General features: G+C 38.6%; 1 protein-coding gene across 1 annotated transcript in view; it reads left to right on the forward strand.

Moving 5' to 3' along the window:
• The first annotated feature begins 310 nt into the window (after positions 1 to 310).
• The window catches only part of SH3TC1 (SH3 domain and tetratricopeptide repeats 1), a 53355-nt gene continuing 29794 nt past the window's right edge, over positions 311 to 23871 (forward strand). The window contains exons 1-9 of the mRNA XM_032767244.2: positions 311 to 558; positions 4732 to 4803; positions 9907 to 10034; positions 14660 to 14765; positions 17357 to 17515; positions 18290 to 18467; positions 20046 to 20119; positions 22040 to 22235; positions 23348 to 23481. Of these exons, the coding sequence (XP_032623135.1) occupies positions 312 to 558; positions 4732 to 4803; positions 9907 to 10034; positions 14660 to 14765; positions 17357 to 17515; positions 18290 to 18467; positions 20046 to 20119; positions 22040 to 22235; positions 23348 to 23481 (1294 nt within the window). The 5' untranslated portion in view covers position 311. The remainder of the gene's footprint in view (positions 559 to 4731; positions 4804 to 9906; positions 10035 to 14659; positions 14766 to 17356; positions 17516 to 18289; positions 18468 to 20045; positions 20120 to 22039; positions 22236 to 23347; positions 23482 to 23871) is intronic.

A 23871-nucleotide genomic window follows, 5' to 3' on the forward strand; every position in this document is an offset into this window, starting at 1 on the left:
GATTTGAAGGAAGAAGCACAGAATTCAACTTACTGATGAGCACAGTGTAGTTCTTCTTGCTACAAAGAATCCTTAAGTGGTTGACATGTTTTATTTTTTATTTTTTCAGTACTCGATCAAAGAGAATTCAGTCTGTACAAGATTTCTCTACTGGGCTGAATGTGTTTGAAATGTTTTTCTTGCACACACAGTGCTGACAGCTGTTGAATACATGTTAAAAGCAGAGTCCTAATAGTGAGTTTTTATATAATATGTTGATTCTCTTTAGAATTTGGACGATGCAAATTCTATAGTGGTTGGAATCGCAAGTTATGGAGCTCCCAGCAGCAGCAGTGGAATGCAATGTTTCTGTTTACGGGCTCCACACCCTGATGGAGGAGGAAGGATTCTGCAGTTCTGCTCCCTATCTGGAAAGGAAACAACATAGCTCTTGGGAAGGAAATAAACAGCAGCTGGGGAGGAGTGTGTCTGACTTTATGCATGTGGCAGCTAATACTGCCATTTCCACATCGATTAACATGAAAGAGGAGGTCTCTTCTCAAGGACAAATGGCCATGGGTAAATCTTTCCTTGTTATATTGTCTGGTCATTTTTGCTCTTCACTTGTTTGTGTTGCACGGAGCTGAGAACTGTCAGGTGCGCTTTCAGTTGTGCACTTTTTTCCCTCCTAAAGAACTTCTACAACTGTTAAACTGAACAATACAAACAACTATATCTTTCCTTCCCAAAAGGGCTAACTGACCATATTAAAAGAATCTTGGCTAATGGTTCCTTTTCAGTTTTTTTTTTTTTTCAGAATACCTTAAATCAGAGGTAAAATAAGGTTTAGGATTATGTTGTATCAAGATTCCAGGGCCAAGGGAATAGTGAAATATAAGTACTTTGTGACAGATTCACTTTTCACAAATATCCATCAGTCTTCACAAGCAGAGCTGATTGGTTCGAACACCTAGTTGCTTTAGGGCTGGTGTTGGAGATTCAGTAAGTGGCATTCTTCCCTCTGACTCAGGATTGAACTAATATCCAGCTATAGTTGTAGAAGGCACTGCACATTTAGGGCCTCTGCCTTTAGAATTACTGATCATTTGTGGTCATTAAATGTTCCGTGGACCCCACATTTCATGGGAGGAGGGTTGTTAATCCAAATGTCCTGACCCAAATATCAACTCAGATAATTGTATTCTCCTTATGGAAATTACTCAAGCAGCTAAAACTGCCTGGGGAAACTTTTTCAAATCCTCCCCTAAACTTGTGTACTGTTCCTGTAGACTATTTCTCCTAGTCATCAAGAGCTGCTACTTTTTACAAATTGTATCTCAAGTGACTTAGGAAGAAATTGTATCCTCCGACGCGCAAATGCAACTCCCATTGGAGTCCAGGAACCAAGTGTGATCTCCAAGGGCAGAACTGAATCTCCAGTTTAGCAAGGTAATTAAGCATGTAACTATCCTTAAGCATGTAAAGAGAGCCGTTGACTTCAGTGGGACTACTCACATGCTTAAAGTTAGGTATGCCTTGAATTGAGGCCTTAGCCTTAACATTAGGTCCCTGGGCTTGATTATGATATCACTTATATTGGTTTGATACAGATGTAACTCCAGTAAATCAGAGTGGATTTACACCTGGGGTACTCTAGTGAAAATAAGATCAGAATCAGAACTTGTTTCTATTTAATTCACACAAATGATTGCTCATGGTCCCGGTACTTGCATAAGGTTACAGAAAAACTTGTTTTTTCCCCCCTGAAACTGATATGTGTGAAAATGGGTATTATCCATTAAAGCACTTAGTGAGTCATAAATAAATTTTTGAAAAAGAGAGTCCCCGGTGCTGTATTAATAGTGACAGGTCCACATATGGATATCAAAGAACTGGAAGGGACCCTGAAAGCTCATTGAGTCCAGCTCCCTGCCTTCACTAGCAGGACCAAATACTGATTTTTTTTGCCTCAGATCCCTAAGTGGCCCCCTCAAGGATTGAGCTCACAACCCGGCGTTTAGCAGGCCAAAGCTCAAACCACTGAGCAATCCCTCCCCCTATCAAAAACAGATTCTAATTAAGTGGCCCTCTAGACTTCTATTCATGCTCTAAGCAGTAGCATGTCATTGTAGTTCCAAAAAGTGGCTTGTTTTGGGCTTCTGACTAAGCACAGAATCAGAGCTGACAGTCTGGATGGGAAATGATTATACTTATGATAATAATACTCATTAAATCCATATTGCCAGATTTAATTCAACCTGAAAGGTACATTAAACGTTTTGCATCTATTTTCTCTTCCATCCAGCTCAGCAATATAGAGAGAAGGATGAAGCCTTTCAGTCCTTTTACATGGAGTCTTTGTTATTCAAAGACTGATAGAGATTAGATTGGAGGGTTTTTTTTAAATTGTACTTTTGAATTAGTTGACTAGATAAGAAATCCGTATTGAGGGGACAAACTTACTGAGTATTTACTCAATGTCAAACCATTCCATAAGGATGCAGCCATGGGACCCCAATCAAACACTGGCCAAAGTTGCTGGTGTACCTGGAAGGAGGGAGATCATAGAATATCAGGGTTGGAAGGGACCTCAGGAGGTCATCTAGTCCCATCCCTCTGAAACTCATGGAAACCATCTCAATGGACTAAGAGAGGCCAGAAAAGATTTACTCATGGGCCTCACTTATATAATCTATAATACTTACAATGGTGACAAGTGCCTTCTATCATCTGCTTCTCATCCTAATGAGGTTTTCTTGTGTTAGATCAGCGGTTTTCAACCAGAGCTCTAGGGCCCTCCGGGGGGCCACGAGCAGGTTTCAGGGGGTCCGCCAAAATAAACTAGAAGGCAGGGCTGGCGTTAGACTAACTGGTGCTCAGGGCAGAAAGCCAAAGCCCGAGCCGCACAGGGCTGAAGCCAAAGCGGAGAGTGGGGCCATAGGCAGTGCCCTGCTTGCTACCCCCTAACGCTGGCCCTGACTTTTAATCTCCTGGATATGCAGAAAAACATTTGTTGGGGCACAGGTGGGCTGTGGAGGTTTTTATAGCATGTTGGATGGGCCTGAGAAAGAGAGAGGTTGAGAACTCTTGTGCTAGATAATACTCACATGGTCAGTGTTACCTTGTGCAGAGTCACAATTCATAACATGAACCCCTGGCATGTGCTGGACTGCTGCAGGGGGGTCCCAGGGCTACCTAGTTCGCTAGAATCCTGCTGCAGTGGGAGTTGTGGAGGCTTTTGAGGCAGACGTTCTCCGTTTCTCACCTCCACCCAACCTGCCAGGTACATGAGTTTGTCTATATCCAGAGCGTGAGTTAAAACTGGTGGTTGGCAGTGAGCAAGTGCTACACTGCTGCTGCCTCTGCAATGGCCTTTGAGACTGCACCCCGGCCTACTCTGCAAGGAGGCAAACATTACTGGCTGCCCTCAACATAAGGTGTATTCACACAATGCCATGGGACTGTATTGAAAACACTGAGTGGAAACAGAATCACAGAATATGCCAGTTTACACTAGCTGAAGATGGTACTGGAGTCCTGGGGGGTAGGGTGGTGGGGTGGGAGTAGATCTGGAACTCGCAGAGGCATGCATACTGTGAGGCGAGGGTGCCATGTCTTCATACTGCATCCTCTACAGAATTGCCAATTTATCAAGTTTGTCACTAGATCTGCTGATTTTTTTTGTTTGTTTTTTAGGTCTGCTACAGATTTTTTTCAAGCTTTGCTGTGACCAGTCACTGAACTACAACTTTTAGTGGCATTCTGGTGACTTTTGGTAGATCTAGAGATAGAATCACATAATTGGTTACACTGGTCAGAAGACAGACCTGAGATCTAAGGGGGCCGGAATTGGGGGATAACTGGGGTAGCACTGAGTATGTCAAGGGGCCTGAGGTTAAGCAGGGATAGGGCAGGGGAGATGTTGGGGGCTAGAGGCAGGACAGGCCGAGAGCAGAAGGCAGGAAAGGGGAGAGATTGGGACTGGGAGCATGGGGGTATTGGGACTGAAGGCAGAAGGATATTGTTTTGTCAGGGGAGAATAGGTGGCTCTGTGACTGGTAAGGAGAGGATTAAGGGAATCATGGTCAGCCAGAGGAGAGGGAGTGGAAAGGGCCTGGAGGGGGGCAGGTGGGGTAGCTGGAGAGTCCCCAATCCATTGGAGGGAAGACCATGCTGGGCTATTCCTGTCCACCGGCCCTGGAGATCTCGGTTGCAGGTCGTGTCTCTGGGATGGGCTCTGTGGCACAGCCCTTGCCATTCACAGTTTCCTGTCCCTGGAGCTGTAGATCCCAGTATGGCGGGCTCAGCTTGGGTGGAAGGTACCTGATTTGAGTGGAAGGAAAGATGGCAATTGAGCTGGGTCTGGATCCAGAGGGAGGGTTTCCTGATCCTTCACAGGGAACCACTAAAACCAGCTTCTCACTCCGCAAAGAGATGGCAGGGGGTTACTGAGCCTCCATCTCTTCTTCCAGAGCAGGCCCAGAAGTGGAAGAGGCAGTATGAGGAGATTTTGCCAGTGCCTTGCAGCCTGGCCCCCTCAGGTTACTGAGCTGCCCTCTCTCCTTCCGAAGCGAGGTGATTTAAAAAACCCTCAAATTCCCTTAAGAAGTCTTCAGGATTTTCTTTGTGCGTATACAACCTTTTTCCTTTTCTGATCCTTTGCAGTGAACAGTACTTTAAAAATATATTTATGCTTTGTTAACTCAGTCTGATTATGAAAATGCCTCTTACCAGCCATTTTATTTGTTATAGACTTTTCTCCGAATAACTGCTTGAAGACCAGTTCAAAGATACCTCCCAGTCCAGCAGAGAGTTTTCCAACAGGTAGGAAGGACCTTTTTCTCTGTTACACGTCATTTGAGTATAAGCTTTTATCGATCAACCTTTGCTCTTCAGCTGAGCTACTAGATGAGTGATATTTGCCAGCTCTTGCAATTTTATCACAAGTCTCACAATGTTTAATTTTTTTTTAAGCCGTAGCTCCTGGTGATATGTTGAGAATCTCAGCTTTCATTTAAAAAACAAAATTTGAAGTCTTCATGAATAAAAGCCTGAAAATGTGTACAGATTGTACCTTAAATGATCTCAAGCCAGAAGGCACATAAAAAGAACTTAACATTTATTGTATATCATGATTTTTAAGTCGATCTCATGATCTTTAGGGGCCTCTAATATTTTGTGAACCCTTAAGTTTGGTAGAACTGAATCTGTTAGCAAAGATATGGGAATACTTTCTAGGTACAGAGGTGCAGCAGAGTTGCCATCCTAGTATTTATGAGTGTTGAGCCCTAGTACTTATGGATGTTGAGATGTCATGTTCTGCTCAATGATTTGAAAATATCATGTTTCCTTTCTGTTTGTTTAGATCCTCCCCCCGCCCCCACACCTCTGGGGAAAATAAATAGTCCGTTGGGTAAAAATTTCAGAGGCAACCACTGTAGTTCACACTGATTTTTCCCCCCTATTTTCAAGCAATTAGGGTAACCACATATATGCATAGGTAAGTGACTTGCATGATGCCTCAAGATAGTTTGGTGTCCTAAAGACAGTGCTGTACTCTGGTGAGTTAGACATTGGTCTGTGTTCAAGTTCTGGACCAAACTGTAAGCAAATGCAACTCTGTGAATTGCAATTGGTCCCTATTGATCACAGCCTAATCCAAAGCCCATTGAAGTTAATGTAGAGATTCACAGATGCTGAGCACTGTAGCATGATCCAGCAAAACACATAAGTAATTAATTTTTAAGGGAATAGCTTAATGAATAACAACTGCTTAAGTCTTTCATTGAATCAGTCTGGAGTGCTCAGTGCCTTGCAGAACTGAGCCTTACTTCTTAAAGATCTGATTCAGAGCCTAGTAAAATAATAGACTCCAATTGACATTGAGTCCTGAAGTATGTTCTAAATTCGCCAAGGGATCGGCATGCTCAACCTCTGAAGAGAAAGAAGTGATTCATATCAGTCAATATTAACTCTTTAGTTAATTAAGGGGGTGATTTATCAGGTTAATTTCTTTGAATAATTTGAAGAAAAAACATAAAGAATTTAGTATTTAAGTATAGAAATTGCTTATTTATTAGGGGTGTGTGTGTGTGTATTTGGTTGAAAATTTGATAATGGTTTTTAGGATTTATTGTGGTGGAAGTATTGTTTAATAGCTGCAAAGGAAGTGAATGGGTCAGTGGTACAAATTAATACTTATCTCAGCAATGGTTTTTACAGCATTTACAGTTTATCACGTTTGTGACTGACTCTAAGTTTATTGGTCCTCAGCCAAATAACAATTTCCTTAATAATGCTTTGCCCTTCCATAGCATCCTTCAACCCAACCTTAAAGAGATTTTACAAGGTGTTACGTGAGCTTTAATATTAACTGAGCCTGTCAGAATGTTAGGAGTCACGTCTCTGAGGACTATTAACAGTGCACAACAGTTTAGGACAATATGTGAAGATACAGTTTTGGGGAAGATATTACAATCACTTAGGCAAGGCTTAGCGAGAATACGTTTTTCAATAGGTGGCTCTCTTCCCTCTGTGTCAGGAATGAAATGGTTCCTCTGCCTGTTGTTAGGGGAGCATTGTGTTTTATTGGTGCTCTACTCCTAAAGACATGTAAAATCAGGGTCTTGTTCATTTTGGCCTTTTCCAGATTCTATATGAGTGAGAATAATAAGTAGGACTGGTTTTTTAAAAACAAATTCTGTCAAAACCTTTTTTTAACAGAAAATTGATTTTTCAGCTAAACAAATTTTTTTCACAAAAAATGTCTGCTTTATATGGAAAAAATTGAGATTTTGTTGAAAACTTTTCATGTGAAAACTGAAAATGGCTGGGTTTCAGCAAAACATTTTTGGTTGTGGATTTTTCAACAAAAAAATTAAACTTTTTTCCATGGGGATGGAATAGGGCGTCAGAGGAAACATGACCAGCTCTAGTAATAATTTGTATCCTGGCTCAATTCTAACTTGGGCAGGGTAACTACCTACATTCTATCTACCTAATTTCCTTCTCCCATCCACGTGTCTGCTGAAAACATCAATTTTCACTTCTTTCAAACTTTTTTGTGATGTTGCCAGCTGCTAATAAATAGAAGCCATATCTCACCACAGATGTCAGCATGTGAGTGGTAGGTGAAGTGATCCCCCTGTATTGTTTCTATAGCATATTGGTTCGTAAAGTGTTTTGGGGCCCATACAAGTGAAAGTTCATTGTCATTTCTATTAAAATTGCTTCTCCTAGCAATGGGTTAAAGTGCAGAATATTATTCATTGTATTCTGGTGAGTTTCACTATTTTTATTGACAGGTTTCAGAGTAGTAGCTGTGTTAGTTTGTATCCACAAAAAGAATAGGAGTACTTGTGGCACCTTAGAGACTAAGAAATTTATAGTAGCATAAGCTTTTGTGGGCTACAGCTCACTTCATCAGATGCATGTAGTGGAAAATACAGAAGGAAGATACATATACGCACACACACAGGGAACATGAAACAATGGGTGTTATAATACACATTATAAGGAGAGTGATCAGTTAAGGTGAGTTGTTGTCAGCAGGAGAGAAAAATAACTGTTTATAGTGGTAATGAAAATGGCCCATTTCCAGCACTTGACAAAGAGATATGTGTCCTCTAGGAAGGCACATGTGCAGCTCAGGGTTTCTGGGAAGTGCTGTAGTCAAAGTTTTCAAACTTGGGAACCTAAAGACTAGGCACCTAAATGAATATTTAGGCTCTCTAGTGAATACAGCCATTTACTTCATTGAGAGTTCTGGATGCTCACCACTTCTGAAAACCAAATTTATTTAAGTGCCTAAATATACTATTCTATATGTAGTTTTTTTACTGCCCTTATAACCTAGTATCTTAGTGCTTTTTAGTAGTGTGTTAAATGATGTGACTAACATCTGTCATGTGTAGTTAATTTTCTCTCTCATACTTTCCACAGGGGGAGTGTCATGTTTTGGTAGATTTTTTTTTTTTTTTTTTTAAATACACATGCTGATCTGTATTTATATCAAGGAAGTCAGGCAAAAAAAGTGCCTTTACCTTTGGACTGGAAGATTGGGTGGTTTTTGATGGCCTTTGGTCCGTGTGGGAGTTCATTCCATGGCCTTGGCTCAGCCACCAAGGAAGCTCTGTCTCCTGCACACCCTGGTAGTAAAAAGTTCCATTGTGCTCGAAAAGTGGAATTGTTGACCACAATCCTTATCTCTAAGCTTTAGATGATCTTTCAGATGTGCTGGGCCTAGGCCACTGAGTGCCTTGAGGATAAAGACCAAGACTTTGAACCTGATGCAATATGATAAATATGGATTTAGGAGTCTAACTTTACACACGTTTGAAATTGTTGACCTGTTGTTCTTCAGACACTGGGAAGAGCCACAGATGAATTAGTACAAAATAACTTACACCATTCTCCTCTTTGTGAGCTAGTATTTTGGGGAATCTGTGATTTTTTTTTTTTCCTTGGGGAAAATACTGAACTATATTACTAACAAGCAATGACCTGTGCTGCTCAAGTTATGGTTTTATGATAAGTATGAGTGAGGATGGGCAAATGTATGTGTTGTGGCAGGATATTTGTGTGGGTGGTCAATTAGGGGTGTGTGCTGAGGTTTGGGGCTGTGTGTGTTTGGGGTTGTGTGTTCTGGCTGTGTTGTTGTATGGGTGGTTTTGAAGATCCGGCAAGGAATCCACTATCTGTGCAGTCTCCCACATACAATGAATGAAATTGTTGCATGTAAATTAGATGTAAAGTAAGGGTAATGATTGGCTGAGTTACCTCTGAAATCACAATGGTCTGGAACTCTTGGCATGGCATAGATACGTGCCTTACTGTAGCTGAAAACCCCTGCTCTTGCATGGGTATAATTTGTAAAGTCAAAACAATTGAGAATTTTAAAATTACATGATAACAGGAAGCAAATCCTAGTGATGGTTGAATCTGTTTCTGTTGGGTTTTTAGCTATATAGCTATTTCCATGGCTTCACACTGACTCAACAGATATGCTAGGCTTCAAACTAATACACAGACAGAATGACAATTTTGCAATTTTATTATATTGATTGATAGACTTATGTGACAGTAAGTGCTAGATTTTAGGGGAGAGGAGAACCTCGTTGATGTTTTGGCTTTCGCAAATATAAGTTTCAAGTCTGACACCCCTCTAGTTTTTCAAGATCAGTTTATTTATTATTATTATTTAATTATTTTATTAATAAACACTTAGCAGAGAAACTGCTTTGTACAATACCCACTCTCCCCCCATGTTCTCTGAAATATGGTCATGTCCTGGACTTTTCCAGCCAGCTTTAGGAAAACTGGCCAGAAGTTTTTACATAGCTGAATATAACTTATATGAATCCCCCTGAAACAGCTGGGTGGCATGATGTTATGTCAGATAACAGGGAATTTCAGATTAGAATTTAGATATGCTGTATTCTGCCCAGCAATCTAAATTTAGGGAAACCAGCTGACAATCTGCACCTGCGGGTGTTAGCATTTTAAGGCATTAACATCTGCACTTAAAGTGATCGGAGCACAGACTTCAATGTTTGCTGAGCCATCTCCTCCAATTTATACAAATTTCAGATTTTTTGAAAGGTTTCAAGACGATTGTTCCCCATAATATCTCCACAGACATTCATAGTCAGATGTTGTTTTTCTGAAACCCCTTCTGTGAAACCAATGAAGAATTGGTTTCAAAGTATTTCTTGCTGTGCTACTACATCTACTAGGTAATGAAATTAAACAAAACATGCAGGAGCCCAGAATCTTGTGTATTGCTAAATCCAAATACACATTCACCTCTGAAGTTTGGAGAGCTATTCTAAATGTGGACCCCACAAATTGAGGGGTTTCCAAAATTTGACAGAACTGGCTCTCCCATCCCAAAGAATTTGTGTGACTATAAACTAATATTCTTCTCAGATATCTCCCTGAAGCTAATCATGGTAGAACGAAAGAGTGGACTTCCTGACCCCCGACTGCAGGGAGAACTGAGAGGACGACTTCGTCTTCTGGAGAATGACAACAGGGAGGTCATGGCAGTTTTTAGTGTAAGTCAGCTCTGGTATATTTACAGAACAGTTTGGAGTGTTATCAATAACAGAGTCTACTGAAACATTTCAGCATCATCGAACTAACCTCTGAAACATGCAAGGGTCTGTTCTCCCATTTGTGTGTGTGTGTGTGTGTATAAATTGAAGGTGTTCAAAGCATGACTTATGTCAAATGCAGTCCACAGAAACTGTCATTTTTGACTTGGAGGTGACCAAAACTGCTCAGATCAAAATGGGATCTCTATGTGGGCCATAGTTGCATACAGGAGATGACAGTGGCTTCAGTCTGCTCCATTTAATCTAAATTAAGGGATTGATTTTCCTTCACCTCATCTGGCACAGGGGAGCAAAAGTGGGTGCTTCTGAGTTTGGAAATGTGAAGGTGGGAGCAACATGTGTCCCTCCCCACTCTTCAAGGATCCACAGGCTCTCACAAGAGGACCTTCTTGTCTGGCTTATGCAGGATCAATGAGGAAACTATTCCTATTACACATATGGTTTGCATAGGCAACCTGGCCTGATACCTGTACTGGGCTTAAGTGATGTGTAGGGCTTTGCTCCAACACTAGGAACACAGGTAAATTTCGCCCATTAGTTGTACGGCATGAAGCTGTTATATACTTAGGAACAGAAGGTATAATAAGGGAGACAGTGGCACTGTGGAATAAGCTTGCACTTATTTATATCAGAAATTTACTTCCAACACTCAAAGGATCAGACAGCTCACACTATTACATCATCTATTTGATGAAGTAAAATGAGAGAGAAAACATGCAGATTTACCAAATATTCAGATACATACAAATCCAAAATATAGTAAGATGAATAAATATTAATATAGACAGTAATGACAATAATTCATATAGACAATATTAATATAGACAGAAGGGCTCAGCCCCTGTTTAGGCACTCAGAGTAGCCGGGTATTAAAAAGAAGTTAGTGCTCAGTAACTCCATTTAAGGAAAATGGGCTGTGCTGCATGTTAAGCACTTTTAAAAATCCAGCTACTTCACTTCATTAATGGACCTGATTAGCGTAATGCACTGGAGACAGTGCCACAATAATATTATATAATATAAAATCCCAGTTAAACCAAGTACAGAGTTTTACATCCCCATGAAAAGCAAACAGAATTCAAGATATAGAAATGGAAAATTGGTTCAGCTCTTGAGTTTCCTCAGACACACTTTTAATGCATATAATGAAGGTATAAAATAATGTGTCTAGAACGCACCCCACCAGTGCAACTGGCAAACAACAGTGGGAGACAAACAGAAAGAGAGAGAAAAAAATTGTAACTATTGTGAGAGGTGCCAGCTCATTTAATAAGATAACGTATGTAAGTTCCAAATTGCAGGTACTGTACATGCCATCCATATCACAAAACTGTGTGTACTGAAAATATTCAATTAAGAATGTTTAGAAGTAAGATCCTCTGTATCTTTGGCTCTGACCTGGACGCAAAAAACAACCCTATATGCTTGAAATAGTAGTTCCTTGACTTCATGAAAGCAGCAATTATGGAAGAATTGGTCTACAGAAAAAGAAGGAACATGAAAAGGGACAAACTATAAATGACCAGAGAATTGATACACACAATCATATGGACACCTTTGTATCTTCTGAATCCCAATGAGAATCAAGACTAGACTTGTCATGCACTCCTTCCTGTTTTAACTCAAATACCAACTGATAGAACAAATGAACCCAACTGGAGGAAGTGAAATAAGCCACAGTGTTTGGGACACTGAAATGGAAAAGAACGGGATAAAATATGTATTAGTGTGATTGTTGCTATACGTTACATTAAGTGTATAGCAGATGTCTGTAAAGAAAGGAATGAGACATTATGTTCTTGATTTAGAAAAAAACCAAAACAATAAAATAATTACCATAGCAATGGAACTAGAAATACTGGAGAACAAAGCAGAAGGCATTTTAAATAAAACTGCTGAATGTTTTGCATGTAAAGCATAACTAGCTAGTTTTAGCTGTTTGTGTTTTTGTAAAAAAGTGGAAGGAGGAAAAAACCCACATTTTTCCAAGCAGTTCTGTTAATTTTGCCTTAAAGTGATACTCTGCTTGTAATACTTAACTCTCATGCCCATTTGAAACCATTCTTTTTTATCAAAGTTGCCTAGATTGTTTGCTCCTAAGCAAAATAGGAGGGGTAAAGAAAAGAAGCATAAATATTGGATTTATCAAGGCTGGCTATTTGCAGTTTTAAATTACACATCGGTGACATGGGTTCATTTTTATTATTCTCCTGCAATATGGGTTTGCATTACAGATGGGCTCCACCCTGGATAGGAATACCCCAAAGAATTGGGATGCTATAGATTTGGGTTCAAACATATATACTCAGTAGCATCAGTTAAAAAAATTATTTGAATCCTCATCCATTTCATAATGGTGGAATGATAACTATTTGATCTTCTGTGGCTGTCTTCTGCATGGTTCATGTTCGCACTATCCATTTTAATATGGATTTCCCCATCTCTCTCTCTAACAAGTCAAACACTGAAATCTTCATGACTTAGCATTGAGTTAATAGTATCTATTTCTACATGCTGTCTCTTTCCAATGCAAGATCTCTTATTACCAATCTGCTATTATTTCTGCAGACTTTATAACCTGTTTTCTTGCTAGTCTGCTTTGATGCATGGTACTTGGGGCGGGGGAACGACTGTGCACAAATGACTGGATTTTAAGGCACTGCTAGTGTTTAAGAACAGATTTAGGGAAAGGACTGTCAGAAAAGCAAGATTTACAATGCCAATTTTCCTTATAAAATGATGAATTTTGTTTTGATATTGAGTAATGCAGGATGCCTAGAGGTTGTGATATTTCAATCTTTGTAGGCAATTTATTAATAGATTTTGGTCACAGAAGACTGTAATTCTATTCCTGTATTAATATTTAATCCGGTGTAGAGACTGGAATACATAGATCTATGTGCAGATGAGAGGGACCGTCCTGGATTATGAGGCTTCAGTTTTTTAAAGAGACAGCAGTATTTTTTGTAGTCCATTTATGTTCTGTAAATGACAAACAACATAAATTGTGTGCAAATTGATGGAATATTTTCCAAGATATTAGATGAGTACAATACTACTAGTTCTCATATAGCACTGTTCATGGGAAGACTTCAAAGTGCTGTTCAAAGGAGGTCAGTACTCTTTTTTTTTTTTTTTTTTTTTTTTTTTTTTTTTTTTTAATTAAGGAACAGTGGGTGAAATGTTATCTGGCTTAGGTTGTGTTAAACATACCTTTGTGTGGCAGTTTCTTTACAGAATTAATAATCTTTGAATCACAGATGTGTAGGACTGGAAGGGATCTCAGCAGTTCATCTAGTCCAGTCCCTTGCACTCAAGGCAGGACTAAGTAATAACTAGACCATTCCTGACAGGTGTTTGTCTAACCTGTTCATACAAACTTCTAGTGATGGAGATTCCACAACCTCCCTAGATAATTTTTTTAAGTATTTAACCACCCTGACAGGAAGTTTTTCCTAATGTCCAACCTAAACTGCCATCATAATTAATTACATAATTAAAAAACTTATTTTTTTTATAAAACTTACTGCAAATTTGTAACCACACAAAGCCATAGGTTACTTTGAAGAGTAGGTGATATACTCTGCCCTCCATGTTCTGACACATGTTCCATTAAAATTGTGCTTTACTAGAACATTAAGGATGAGCATCCTACAATTGGGAAGCAACATAGGTGGTAAACTCAACTTTAATTCTCATTCTTGTGTGTGCACTGTGATAAAGAGTCACTTCCTCAGCTGAGGCTCTAGCCCACAGTTTTAAGACATCTTGTAGTTGAAAGGTAATCATGCTCTATAATAAGACTGCTGGCTAGAAATTGCTAGAATACTCTATTTCCATTAGCTTATAGGGGGTCTCCTGCAGTGCTGTGTAGCCCTTACCTTCATAACTGCAGACATGGTTTACATACTGCTCCAACAGAGCTTATGAGAAAGAGAGCCTGACCTTGTTTACACCTTTTCTTAATTGTGCACCTTTTATTGTGGGCTTTCATAGTACCATTAACATCCCTAAAAGGCACAGGTGTAATATTATTATTAGTCAAGCTTTCAAATGTACACACACACACACACGGGATCAGATTCTGGTTTCAGTTACTCATGTAAATTGGAGTAACTGTTCATTTCTGTAGGCACTGGGAGCTTAGCTAAATTTTCTGCAAGAAAACAAACTAAAACGCTCTTATTCTATTGTAATGGAATTTTATAGTTGCCAATGTAGCTTTAGGGTATAAATGAGATGAGAAATCTGTCCACGGTATACATTTACGTGAATGTTTATGACTCAAACAGGTAGCTACGGGTATTGGGTAAAATCCTGGCTCCAGTGAAGCCAATGAAAGTTTTGCCATTGATGTTAGTGGAGTCTGTATTTTTTCCTCTATTCTGTATAAGTAATGTGGATGAGTAAGTGACACTATGAAGAACCTTAACTTTTTAATTTTCTGATTTTGTATGTGTGTTTAGATAAACATTTTTTCTTGCTTTTAATGACTAATATAGCTTAATGAATCTGTTATTACTTGTAAGATTATAATAAAATAATGTGTTTGCTTGCTTTGTTAGGAGCTGTCTGCCAGATTGTTGTCTATTCACAGTGACCAAGACCTAATAGTGTTGACATTTAAAACATTTGAAGAAATATGGAAGTTTTTAACCTACCATTCCCTTGGTAAAGCAATTTCATCCATAGGACTGTTCAGTATTTTTGTTGTATTTTTATTGCAGGCATAACTTTTTGATTAGCTAGAAACAATTGTTGAAAGGGATTAGCAAGATAAAAGCACTGATTCTTAATGTATAATTTTGATTGTTTTAAAGACATGCTATCTTTCTGAGATACTGATAGTAACCCCCCCCCCCCACCAACCATCTGAGCTCCTGAGTCTTTTATGTCCTCACAACACCCTTTGAGGTAGGGAAGTACGATTATCCTCATTTTGCAGATGAGGCACAGATAAATGAAGTGACTTGCCCAAGATATCTGTGGCAGAACGAGGAATAAACCCAGGTCTCCTATGTCCCAAACTAGAGCCCTAACCATTGGCCCAAACCTCCATCTTCCTAATACAGCCTTTCCCAAGGAGATTTAATTATCCTATTAACAGTGGCATCTTAAAGAAAAATCTCATTCTGGTCGCATAGATAGCAAGATTCTAGGGATGATATTCTAGTTTACATTAAGGCATCATTATTCAGCTAGCTTCCAAAGTGGACATTCTAATATAGGCCTTGCATTCCTTCCATGTTCTAAACTCGTTTAATTCAATGAACTCTGTAAATGGTATCATCTTCTATGCCCTATTGTATTTAGGGAGAGTTTTAAGATAAGTTATACAAGATTCAGAAATAAGAATGATTTAGCTTCTTTGGCGTCTGTCGATTAATCTCTGACACAAACGGAAAGTTTTTATATAGGAAATTAAAGGCAATATTTTATCAAACATGTCCATGTTATTTCGTTGACTACATTTTGGGCGGCTTAAGTTCAGTAACTTAGAACCGAGATTTTAAGAATGTTGACCACCACCAATTCGCAGCTGAAAGGTGTTCAGGTATACTCTTGATAGGCTCTAGCTATTTCATAGATTTTTACCTTTTAAAATCTGGGTCCTTAGGCCTGATTCGAGAGGTGCGAACACAGTAGCTTTCCATTGACTTTAACTGGAGTTTGCGGCAGCTCAGCACCTCAAGGTGTTTCGAAGTTTGAAGTCCAATATTGGGAGGACAATTTTGATCAGTTTGCGGGACCTAAGTAAGTGGTGAGAGAATCTCTGCAGGGAAATATGTCAGGGATAGAAAATCCCATGATTTTTCCATCTAGAGAACTTCATTTGTAGACATATAGTTTTGCTCAGTTATTCATGATCCTGAGTACTGATTATATTCTGTTCCTGAGCTGAAATTTCTGCCAGCAGATTAGGCAACTGCTGCGCTAATAGGTTGGCAAGCACCATATCACGAGGCAGCTGAGCATCTGCTATGCAAAATACTCTTCGATTAGAACTCTGGACATTTTTCCGCCCAACTATTTGGAACTTCATGGCCTTTTCTGACATGTATCCCCTTACATATTTGCCTGCTATTTTGCAAATTGCTTTGTTTGGCAGTAGATAATAAATGAAAATCTTAAAAATTCACTACTTACTCCGACTGGGCCAGATACGGCCGCATTGAATAATCAGCAATTCGATCCATTCATGTCTCTTATGTTTATAACTTGAGTCTGTCTGTCATAAAGCATAAATCCATCTGAACCTTAGCGTCCAAAAATGTGGGTTGCTTAGCATAAATCTCTAAACTTAATTACCAGCCTAGATCTTGTGGATAGCCGCTGCCACCAGGGCCCAGATTTCCATCTCTGCACCCTTGGTCTCCCCCAAACTTCCCTGGGTTCACCCAAAGGGAACATAACCCACTTCCCTCCCCCTCTTTCACCTCCCCCGTTTTACCCGCCCTGGTTACATAGAGATTCCCTGGCTTCAATTCCTTTGAACAACAAACCTAGAGAGATATAAGTGTTCTTCCCCCCTCAACCAGGAGGGCTATGCAGATGCAAACCTAGTCAATCATCCTAACACAAAGAGATTTCCCCCTCCCTTTCGTTTCCTTAGCCTTAACCAGAGAAGAAAACTCAAAGTGTTTTAAAAAGAAAGCTTTATAAAAGAAAGAAAAAGACATTAAAAGTGTCTCTGTATTAAGGTTGACAATATTACAGGGTCATGGCTTAAAAGAAAAAATGATATAACAGCCTTATTCAAAGAAATACAATTTTTAAACATCCTAGCAACCTACACAAATGTAAATACAAAAACATATAAAAACCTATATTTCTTACCTCGTACTTACAACTGGGAAACAGAAGATTAGAAGCTTGAAGATAGAAAGATCCCTCTCAGAGCCGAGAGAGCACAGAACAGAGAGACAGACAAAAGACACACACCCAAAAATTCCCTCCCTGAGCTTTGAAAAATCCGGTTTTCTGATTGGTCCTCTGGTCAGGTGTGTGGTTCTCTTTGTTGACCCTTTACAGGTAAAAGAAACATTAACCCTTAGCTATCTGTTTATGACACTGTCATAGATTCCTCTTGATGTCAATGAGAGTTATGCATGTGATTTTTGCCAACACTGCAATCCAATAGCAGTTGGATATTGTATTTTAAGCAGTAATTTGGATTGTCGGACTGCTAACCACCATGTATTCCCTTTTGGAGATGTCTCTGTGTTAATTTAATTAAAGATACCACCTTAATTTTTTACTAGGTTTTATAAATCACTGCATGGAGAATGTGTTGCTAGATCAGTCTTTCTGGCTCTGTTCCCAAGAAGAGAATGAGGCTAAACAAGAAGAAGCTGGAATTGAAGTCTGTATAAATGAAGAGTCTCTAAATTTGATGTACAGAGGTCTGTTAATACAGGAAGGTAAGGAAGTTTGTACTTGTGAAAGGATAACTATATACAAACAAGTATGGTTCCCATTGCCTCTTAGATACTTTGTTTTTGAAAATATAAGAGTGAAAAGTTGGGGTTTAATCCATCTCCAGTGAAATCAGTGGAAGCCTTTCCACTGATTTCATTGGGCTTGAATCAGACACTAACTGCACCAGAATGTATACAGAAAGGGAGTTGAAACAAAAACCGTAGTATTGTACGAAGTTAGAAGAATCTTGAATCTTTTTAGAAGTAGTGGCAGTAAATAGCATAAATAGGTGCAGAACATTTTTTTAAAACATTTTTGTCTTCTACAAGCCTAGTAAATAAACATACCTAAGAATGTAAAAAACTTCCTGATTTTAAAATTATACGACCCATATTCTGCAACCCTTATTCACATGAGTACTATCATTGACACCAATGAGTTAGCAAGAAATTGCAAAATCAGGTCCTCAGGCACTATATCACCTAGTGTGTCTTAAGTCCTTTGATGCGTTCCAATGTTACAATTTAAAAGAATTCTACAGTTAATAGTAGTTGTTGACTCTGCTTCACATTTTGCATGTATAAATTTCTTTCTAGTTTGCATTAAATTCACTCTGACTAATAAACATTTAGAATTTAAAAATATCTGTTAAAATTGTGATTAAAAATAGTCTTGTGAATAATAATGGTCATTCTAGATGCTTGTGTTAAAAGCCACATGTGACATTAAAACAGTTCAATCTCTGTAAATTATGAAATAAATATATTTCTTTTAAGGAACTTTCTTTGTCTTATGTCCTGACAACCTCATAAGAGAGACAACGGCTGCAGACATGGAAATGAAGGTTTATCAAGAGAACAGAAGAGTTACTGAAGACATCTCTGGTGGATCACTGGGTGATGACCTGACCTTATTGGCTAACCCTGCTGCAGAGACTTTGATCCCTTTTCATCAGTAGGCACTTGACTTCAGTTTCCTATTTAATATGTATAAGAATATGTGTATTTATATACAGACCACTTTTAACTGACAGCATTTTGTAGCTGGCTATAGAGGGTTCCCTCCTTCTTTATTCAGGAGTGCCACAGATCTCTCACTCATTTCCTTCTTAAGTTCTACACCGAGTCAGATAAATAAATGCTGATGCCATAGTGCAGTATTTAGGGAGATGGTTTACTATCTTTTGTATTAGATATTAATTCAGCATCCCTTCTGTCTGACTCTGGTGGCTATCCACCTGGATGTTTAAGGATGCAATGGAAAAGACATAGATTTTGAAAAGCTCTGGAGTGGTGTCAAAGTGATGAACATTTTTCACTTTCAAAATGCCAAAACATGGAAAAAAAATAATTTTCACTTACATCATCTTAGTTGGGAAGTATTGCTGGCCTTTTACATCACTCCAGCTTCTTTGGCAGGTAGCAGTCAAGCTCCTTTCTGCAGTCTCCTTGGGGATCAACCCAGGGTCACTAATCCCTAAGTTCAGGTGAGTGCTCAATTTGTGCCAATGCTGAGTCCCAGCACCTCTAGGCTTGGCAGTTTATAGCCCTGGCACCTCTTTCATTACAAATTCTGCACTGATCAGCAGAGAACCACTCTATTGGTGCTGCTGGCCCATAGAGATCTGAGGCTGAAACAGGGACCATAACTTGGCGTCAGTGGTTACTAAGAAATCCCAGGAAATATGTCTGACCCCTAGAAGAAAAGGAGAAATGCTGTGTATGGTTTTTTTTTTTTTTTTGATTGTTTTTTTATGTCTGGCTGAAGGAGAACACCTAAAATACGGCTGCTCTGTCTAGAAAAACAAGTCAAAGCAAATCAAAATGTCTTCTGCTGACCCTCCTGAGCAAATGGGTTAGTTAAACCAATCAGCAAAGCAAAACAAATAACATTTGACTTCATTCATGTAACCCATCCCAGCTGATACTTACAATATGAAATATATTCGTAAAAGATACCCAAAACTTTCACAGATAATTGAGCCTATCTTTCTCTTTGACAAAAAAGAGGAGATGATGATGATGATGATGATGATGATTATTACTATTACTAATTTGTCATGGACTAGGCTGCGTTGTGCTAGGCACTGTACAAATACAGAACAAAACAACAGTCCCTGCCCCAAAGAGCTAAAGAGTTGTACGTGAGCTAAAACATTTTTACTAAAGCTCTGTAAACTTTAAAACAGGGAAATGTGTAAAGTGTTAAATTTCACATTAAATGGCTTAGCACAGCTCTATTATATGACTGAATTCAGTTATTGCTGCTTTGTTAACTTGCCATATTGAATAATTTAATGCTGTGGTCATCAATACCTTTTTGAGGTAGAGCTGGTAATCAAATATGCATCAAAACAAAATTTCAGCTAAGAATTAGGAAAAAATTTCATATGTATTTAAAGTGTATAGGCAGAAGCACAGAAATGAATAAAAGTTTGAAGAAATAGGAGCTTAGAATATCCCAGCCACTATGAAAACTTTCTAGGGAGGTGTTTCAGATACTTATTCCAGTGCCCTTTTTTCCTTCCTCTAGATGGTTTCTTAAAGTATACTCTGATCCTGTTAATTTTGCTAGCAAAATGGAGTCTAAATGCAGCAAGAAAATAGGTAAGAAACTCCATCTAAACTTTTGCATCTGATTTTATAGATATTTAAACAGCATTATATAAATTCCCGAGCTAGATTTTACAGGGTTTGGTAATGTTTGCACCTTCTCATTTAGCTGTACTAGAATAGCAAAATTGCCATAGCAATTATGGTGCTGTAATATAGGAGGGCTGGCATAAATCTCTGCCTACAACTGTATTTAAGCATGGCATAACTACTAGCATCTTTCATCCAGAAGTGCTTTACAGGCAATAGTTGTGTCTAATTAATGTCTAGCAATGATGTCTAGCATGTGTCTAAACTCTGAAGGTCTATCGTCTTGACTTTTCAATTGTATTGTATTTGTTTTTCTCATAAATATTCATTCATAGTTTAAGGCACGTATATCAAGCAGATAAATATAATACAGTCAAAAGAAATTTATTAATAAACTATTCCATAGGCCTGACATTTATAGTTTGTAAAGAAAAGAAGGAATATTTATTGGATATAATATAATGTTGGAAATTGAAAGCATTTATGTATAACGAACATATAACCCCCCCCCCCACACACACACTCTTTTGTCTCAAACAGCCACAGCAGCCCATGTAGCATGTGATCAATTATATTCTAAATATGGTTTATTTTGTTTTCCATTCTTTGACTTATCCCAATCATTATAATTCTAGACTAACATAGTTATAGATATATTTAACAGATATGCCGTGCATGGATTCACATTTATTTACTATAGAACAAATCCTGGTGCCCTTAGGCAAAGTATCAGTGTCACCAAAAGACCTGTAGCTTTGGCAAGAAACTAGAAACCAATACTAGAGGGATTTTATTGTAGGTAATATCTGAGAATAATAAGAGCACTAGTGATTACTGCATTGATTGGAAGGAAGCAGAAAAGACTCAATTTTAATGTTTGTTTTTGAAATTTGAAATCTTAAGAAAATCCTGTGGCACCTTAAAGACTAACAGACGTTTTGGAGCATGAGCTTTCATGGGTGAATACCCACTGTGTCTGACAAAGTGGGTATTCACCCATGAAAACTCACGCTCCAAAACGTCTGTTAGTCTATAAGGTGCCACAGGATTCTCTGCTGCTTTTACAGATCCAGACTAACACGGCTACCCCTCTGATACCTGAAATCTTAAAAACATGTCAGTCAGCTCACAAGCTTTTCAAAAAATGAAGAAAAGGGGATTGAATTTAACATCTTTCTAGATTTTTTTTTTTTTTAATTTTGAAATTTTCAATGGTCTGATCTATTGATTACCACCAGGGCCAGTTAGACATGTCGTGGTTAGGACAGTGTCCAGAGGAACCAATCACTGTTCCAGCCCTAAGAAGACAGCAATCCAAACCACCACCATGCTGTATTTAACTCTAAATAATACACATTTATGATGTTAGATGCATCTATCTAACATTGGGCATTGCCTATGTGGGGATATTTAGATTGCAAATTGCAGTCCCATCCCCATTCTTGTTTGGATCATACCAACTCCTGCTTCAACAAGGTTTACTGTAACCTCCTTCTGGGGATTTTCTTTCTATCAAACTCACAAGTGGGTATTGCAAAATCTATTCACCTCTTCTTTGCTGGTCTGTTACAAAAGAAGGCAAATGACATTTATGTTCACCTTTAAACCAGGTGTAATTTTGAATACATTTCAAATACTGTTTTATAGGGGTTGAAGGACTGTGAAGTAGGTTTTATACCTTTATACAATAGTGAAGTGCTCTAAAAAGCAATTACTTGCTTTAAAGCATCAAAAAGTAATAAATCTCTCCTCACCATGAGTGCACCAATGCCAGGACTGTCTTTAGCCATAATATTCTCCCTCATTATGCTGAGTCACCATAATGTTAAATGCTTATGTAGTCATATTATCAAATTAATGTATCTGCAAAACCTTATTATGCAGCTACAGGATCTTCTCAAGCAGTGATTAGTTATGCAAGTGCAGTGCCTGAAGAGATTAGCTTCCAGAGTGGAGACAAAATTGAAATAATTGGCTACTTCATAGAATGCCTGGAGTGGTTTGTTGGAAGGCATATGTTGACGGGTCAAATTGGTTTTGTAAAGACCAGCCACGTTAAACCTGACACCTCTGGAACTGAGTAAGTACTATGTGTGTAATATTTTTAACCAATGAATTTAAAGGGGCACAGTAAAATATTTTTTTAAGTCTTTTAATATACTTTTTGTATGAAAAACTTAGATCTCTTTATGGAGAGAGTTTCCATTGTGTGACATACACTCATTTAAACAAACAAAGAAAACTTCAGCATAAGCTGCTTCTCTTTCATTAGTAACCCAGATCCAAATGTGAGCAGTTCATTTAGTCCCAGAAGGCACATCGTACCCACTTGGTTCAGTCTATTTTTTTCTTGCCACAGGTCTTTCCATTTCAGTAGTCTCCACACTCAATGACCTCCAGTGATCCATGTTAGACAGAGGCATCCGAGCCTCAACTGAGGACCACACTGGTAACCTGGCAGTGGCCTGAGAGTAACTCCTAACTTTCCTAGGATAGATTGCACACACTTCTATTCTGAGGTGCATTCTGTGGGCACTGCAGGCTGTATCATCTTGAACTTAGTGGAACTCATTGATTCAAACATATGGAGGGTTTTCACATGGAAACAGCATGATTATAAAACTTGCAGGTGCAACTTTTGAGACCCATTTGAAAATTTGTCCCTTAAAGATTGCTGGAAAAACAATATCATGATACAGGCAATCTTACCACAATGAATGACTGTTGTAATAAAATACTACCATGATACAGGAATATTGATAAAACTTCCTTTGATGTGCTTGACAAGGGATTACAAGCATGCACAATTGGCAATATCAATACACATTTGCATGCACAGTTACCGTTATCAATTCTGTACACACAACAATTGATTCTGTGATAATGCAAAGATTTCCATCATTTCCTGTAACAAGCACAAATTATAATAAACCTGGGATGATTTGTTAGCAGGGTTTAAACCTGAGATCTTCAGCTCTGCAGCTCAGACCTATGACACTTGAATCAAAAGAGTTAGTCATTTAACTGGTAGCAGTAGTAGGATGACATCATCTAGTGGGCAAGCTAATAAAGGGGAACACGGTGCGCGTTATGTCTGTGTGCTGCATAAGCCAAATATACTAATAATGCAAAGGAATAAGATATAAGAAATGTGATAATAGCTGTTATCAAACTTACTATTCCCTTTTGTAGACAACAAAATCTGGATTTTCTCAATGAGGAAGAGAGAACTTTTTTTGCAAAAGAAAGAAATGTTGTGGAAGAGGATGTGGTGCATTTATTGAAGCAAACGTCAAACACTGAAGTTTGCACTGTGTACAGAGTAGGTAAGGATAGGTTCTATTCTTTGAGGGATGGATTCTCTCCTCAGGATGCATGTGTAGTTCCCATTACTCCTCGGTTATTTTTATTGATTCTTTCTATATCTCAATGAGACGTTTTCCCCATTTATAGGCATTTTGAATTTTATTGGCAGGTGCATTTATGTCATAGAAATTTCATATGAAAAGTCCTTTTAGATCATCTACACAACTCTCCTGCTGAAGCAAGACTGTCACTGCAGGGTCTTCACCCATTTTTTTTGTCCACTTTTGAGTGACTCAAACAATGTGGCTCCAACAGGCCCCCAAGAAACAGTTTCACAGTTAAATTGATCTTGCAGCTTTAAAATGTTATAGGATGCTGCATTATAAAAGATGCAATCCATACATCCAAAT

The sequence above is a fragment of the Chelonoidis abingdonii genome, chromosome 5, assembly GCF_003597395.2.
Source record: "Chelonoidis abingdonii isolate Lonesome George chromosome 5, CheloAbing_2.0, whole genome shotgun sequence".
In the NCBI taxonomy this organism is placed as follows: domain Eukaryota; kingdom Metazoa; phylum Chordata; order Testudines; family Testudinidae; genus Chelonoidis; species Chelonoidis abingdonii.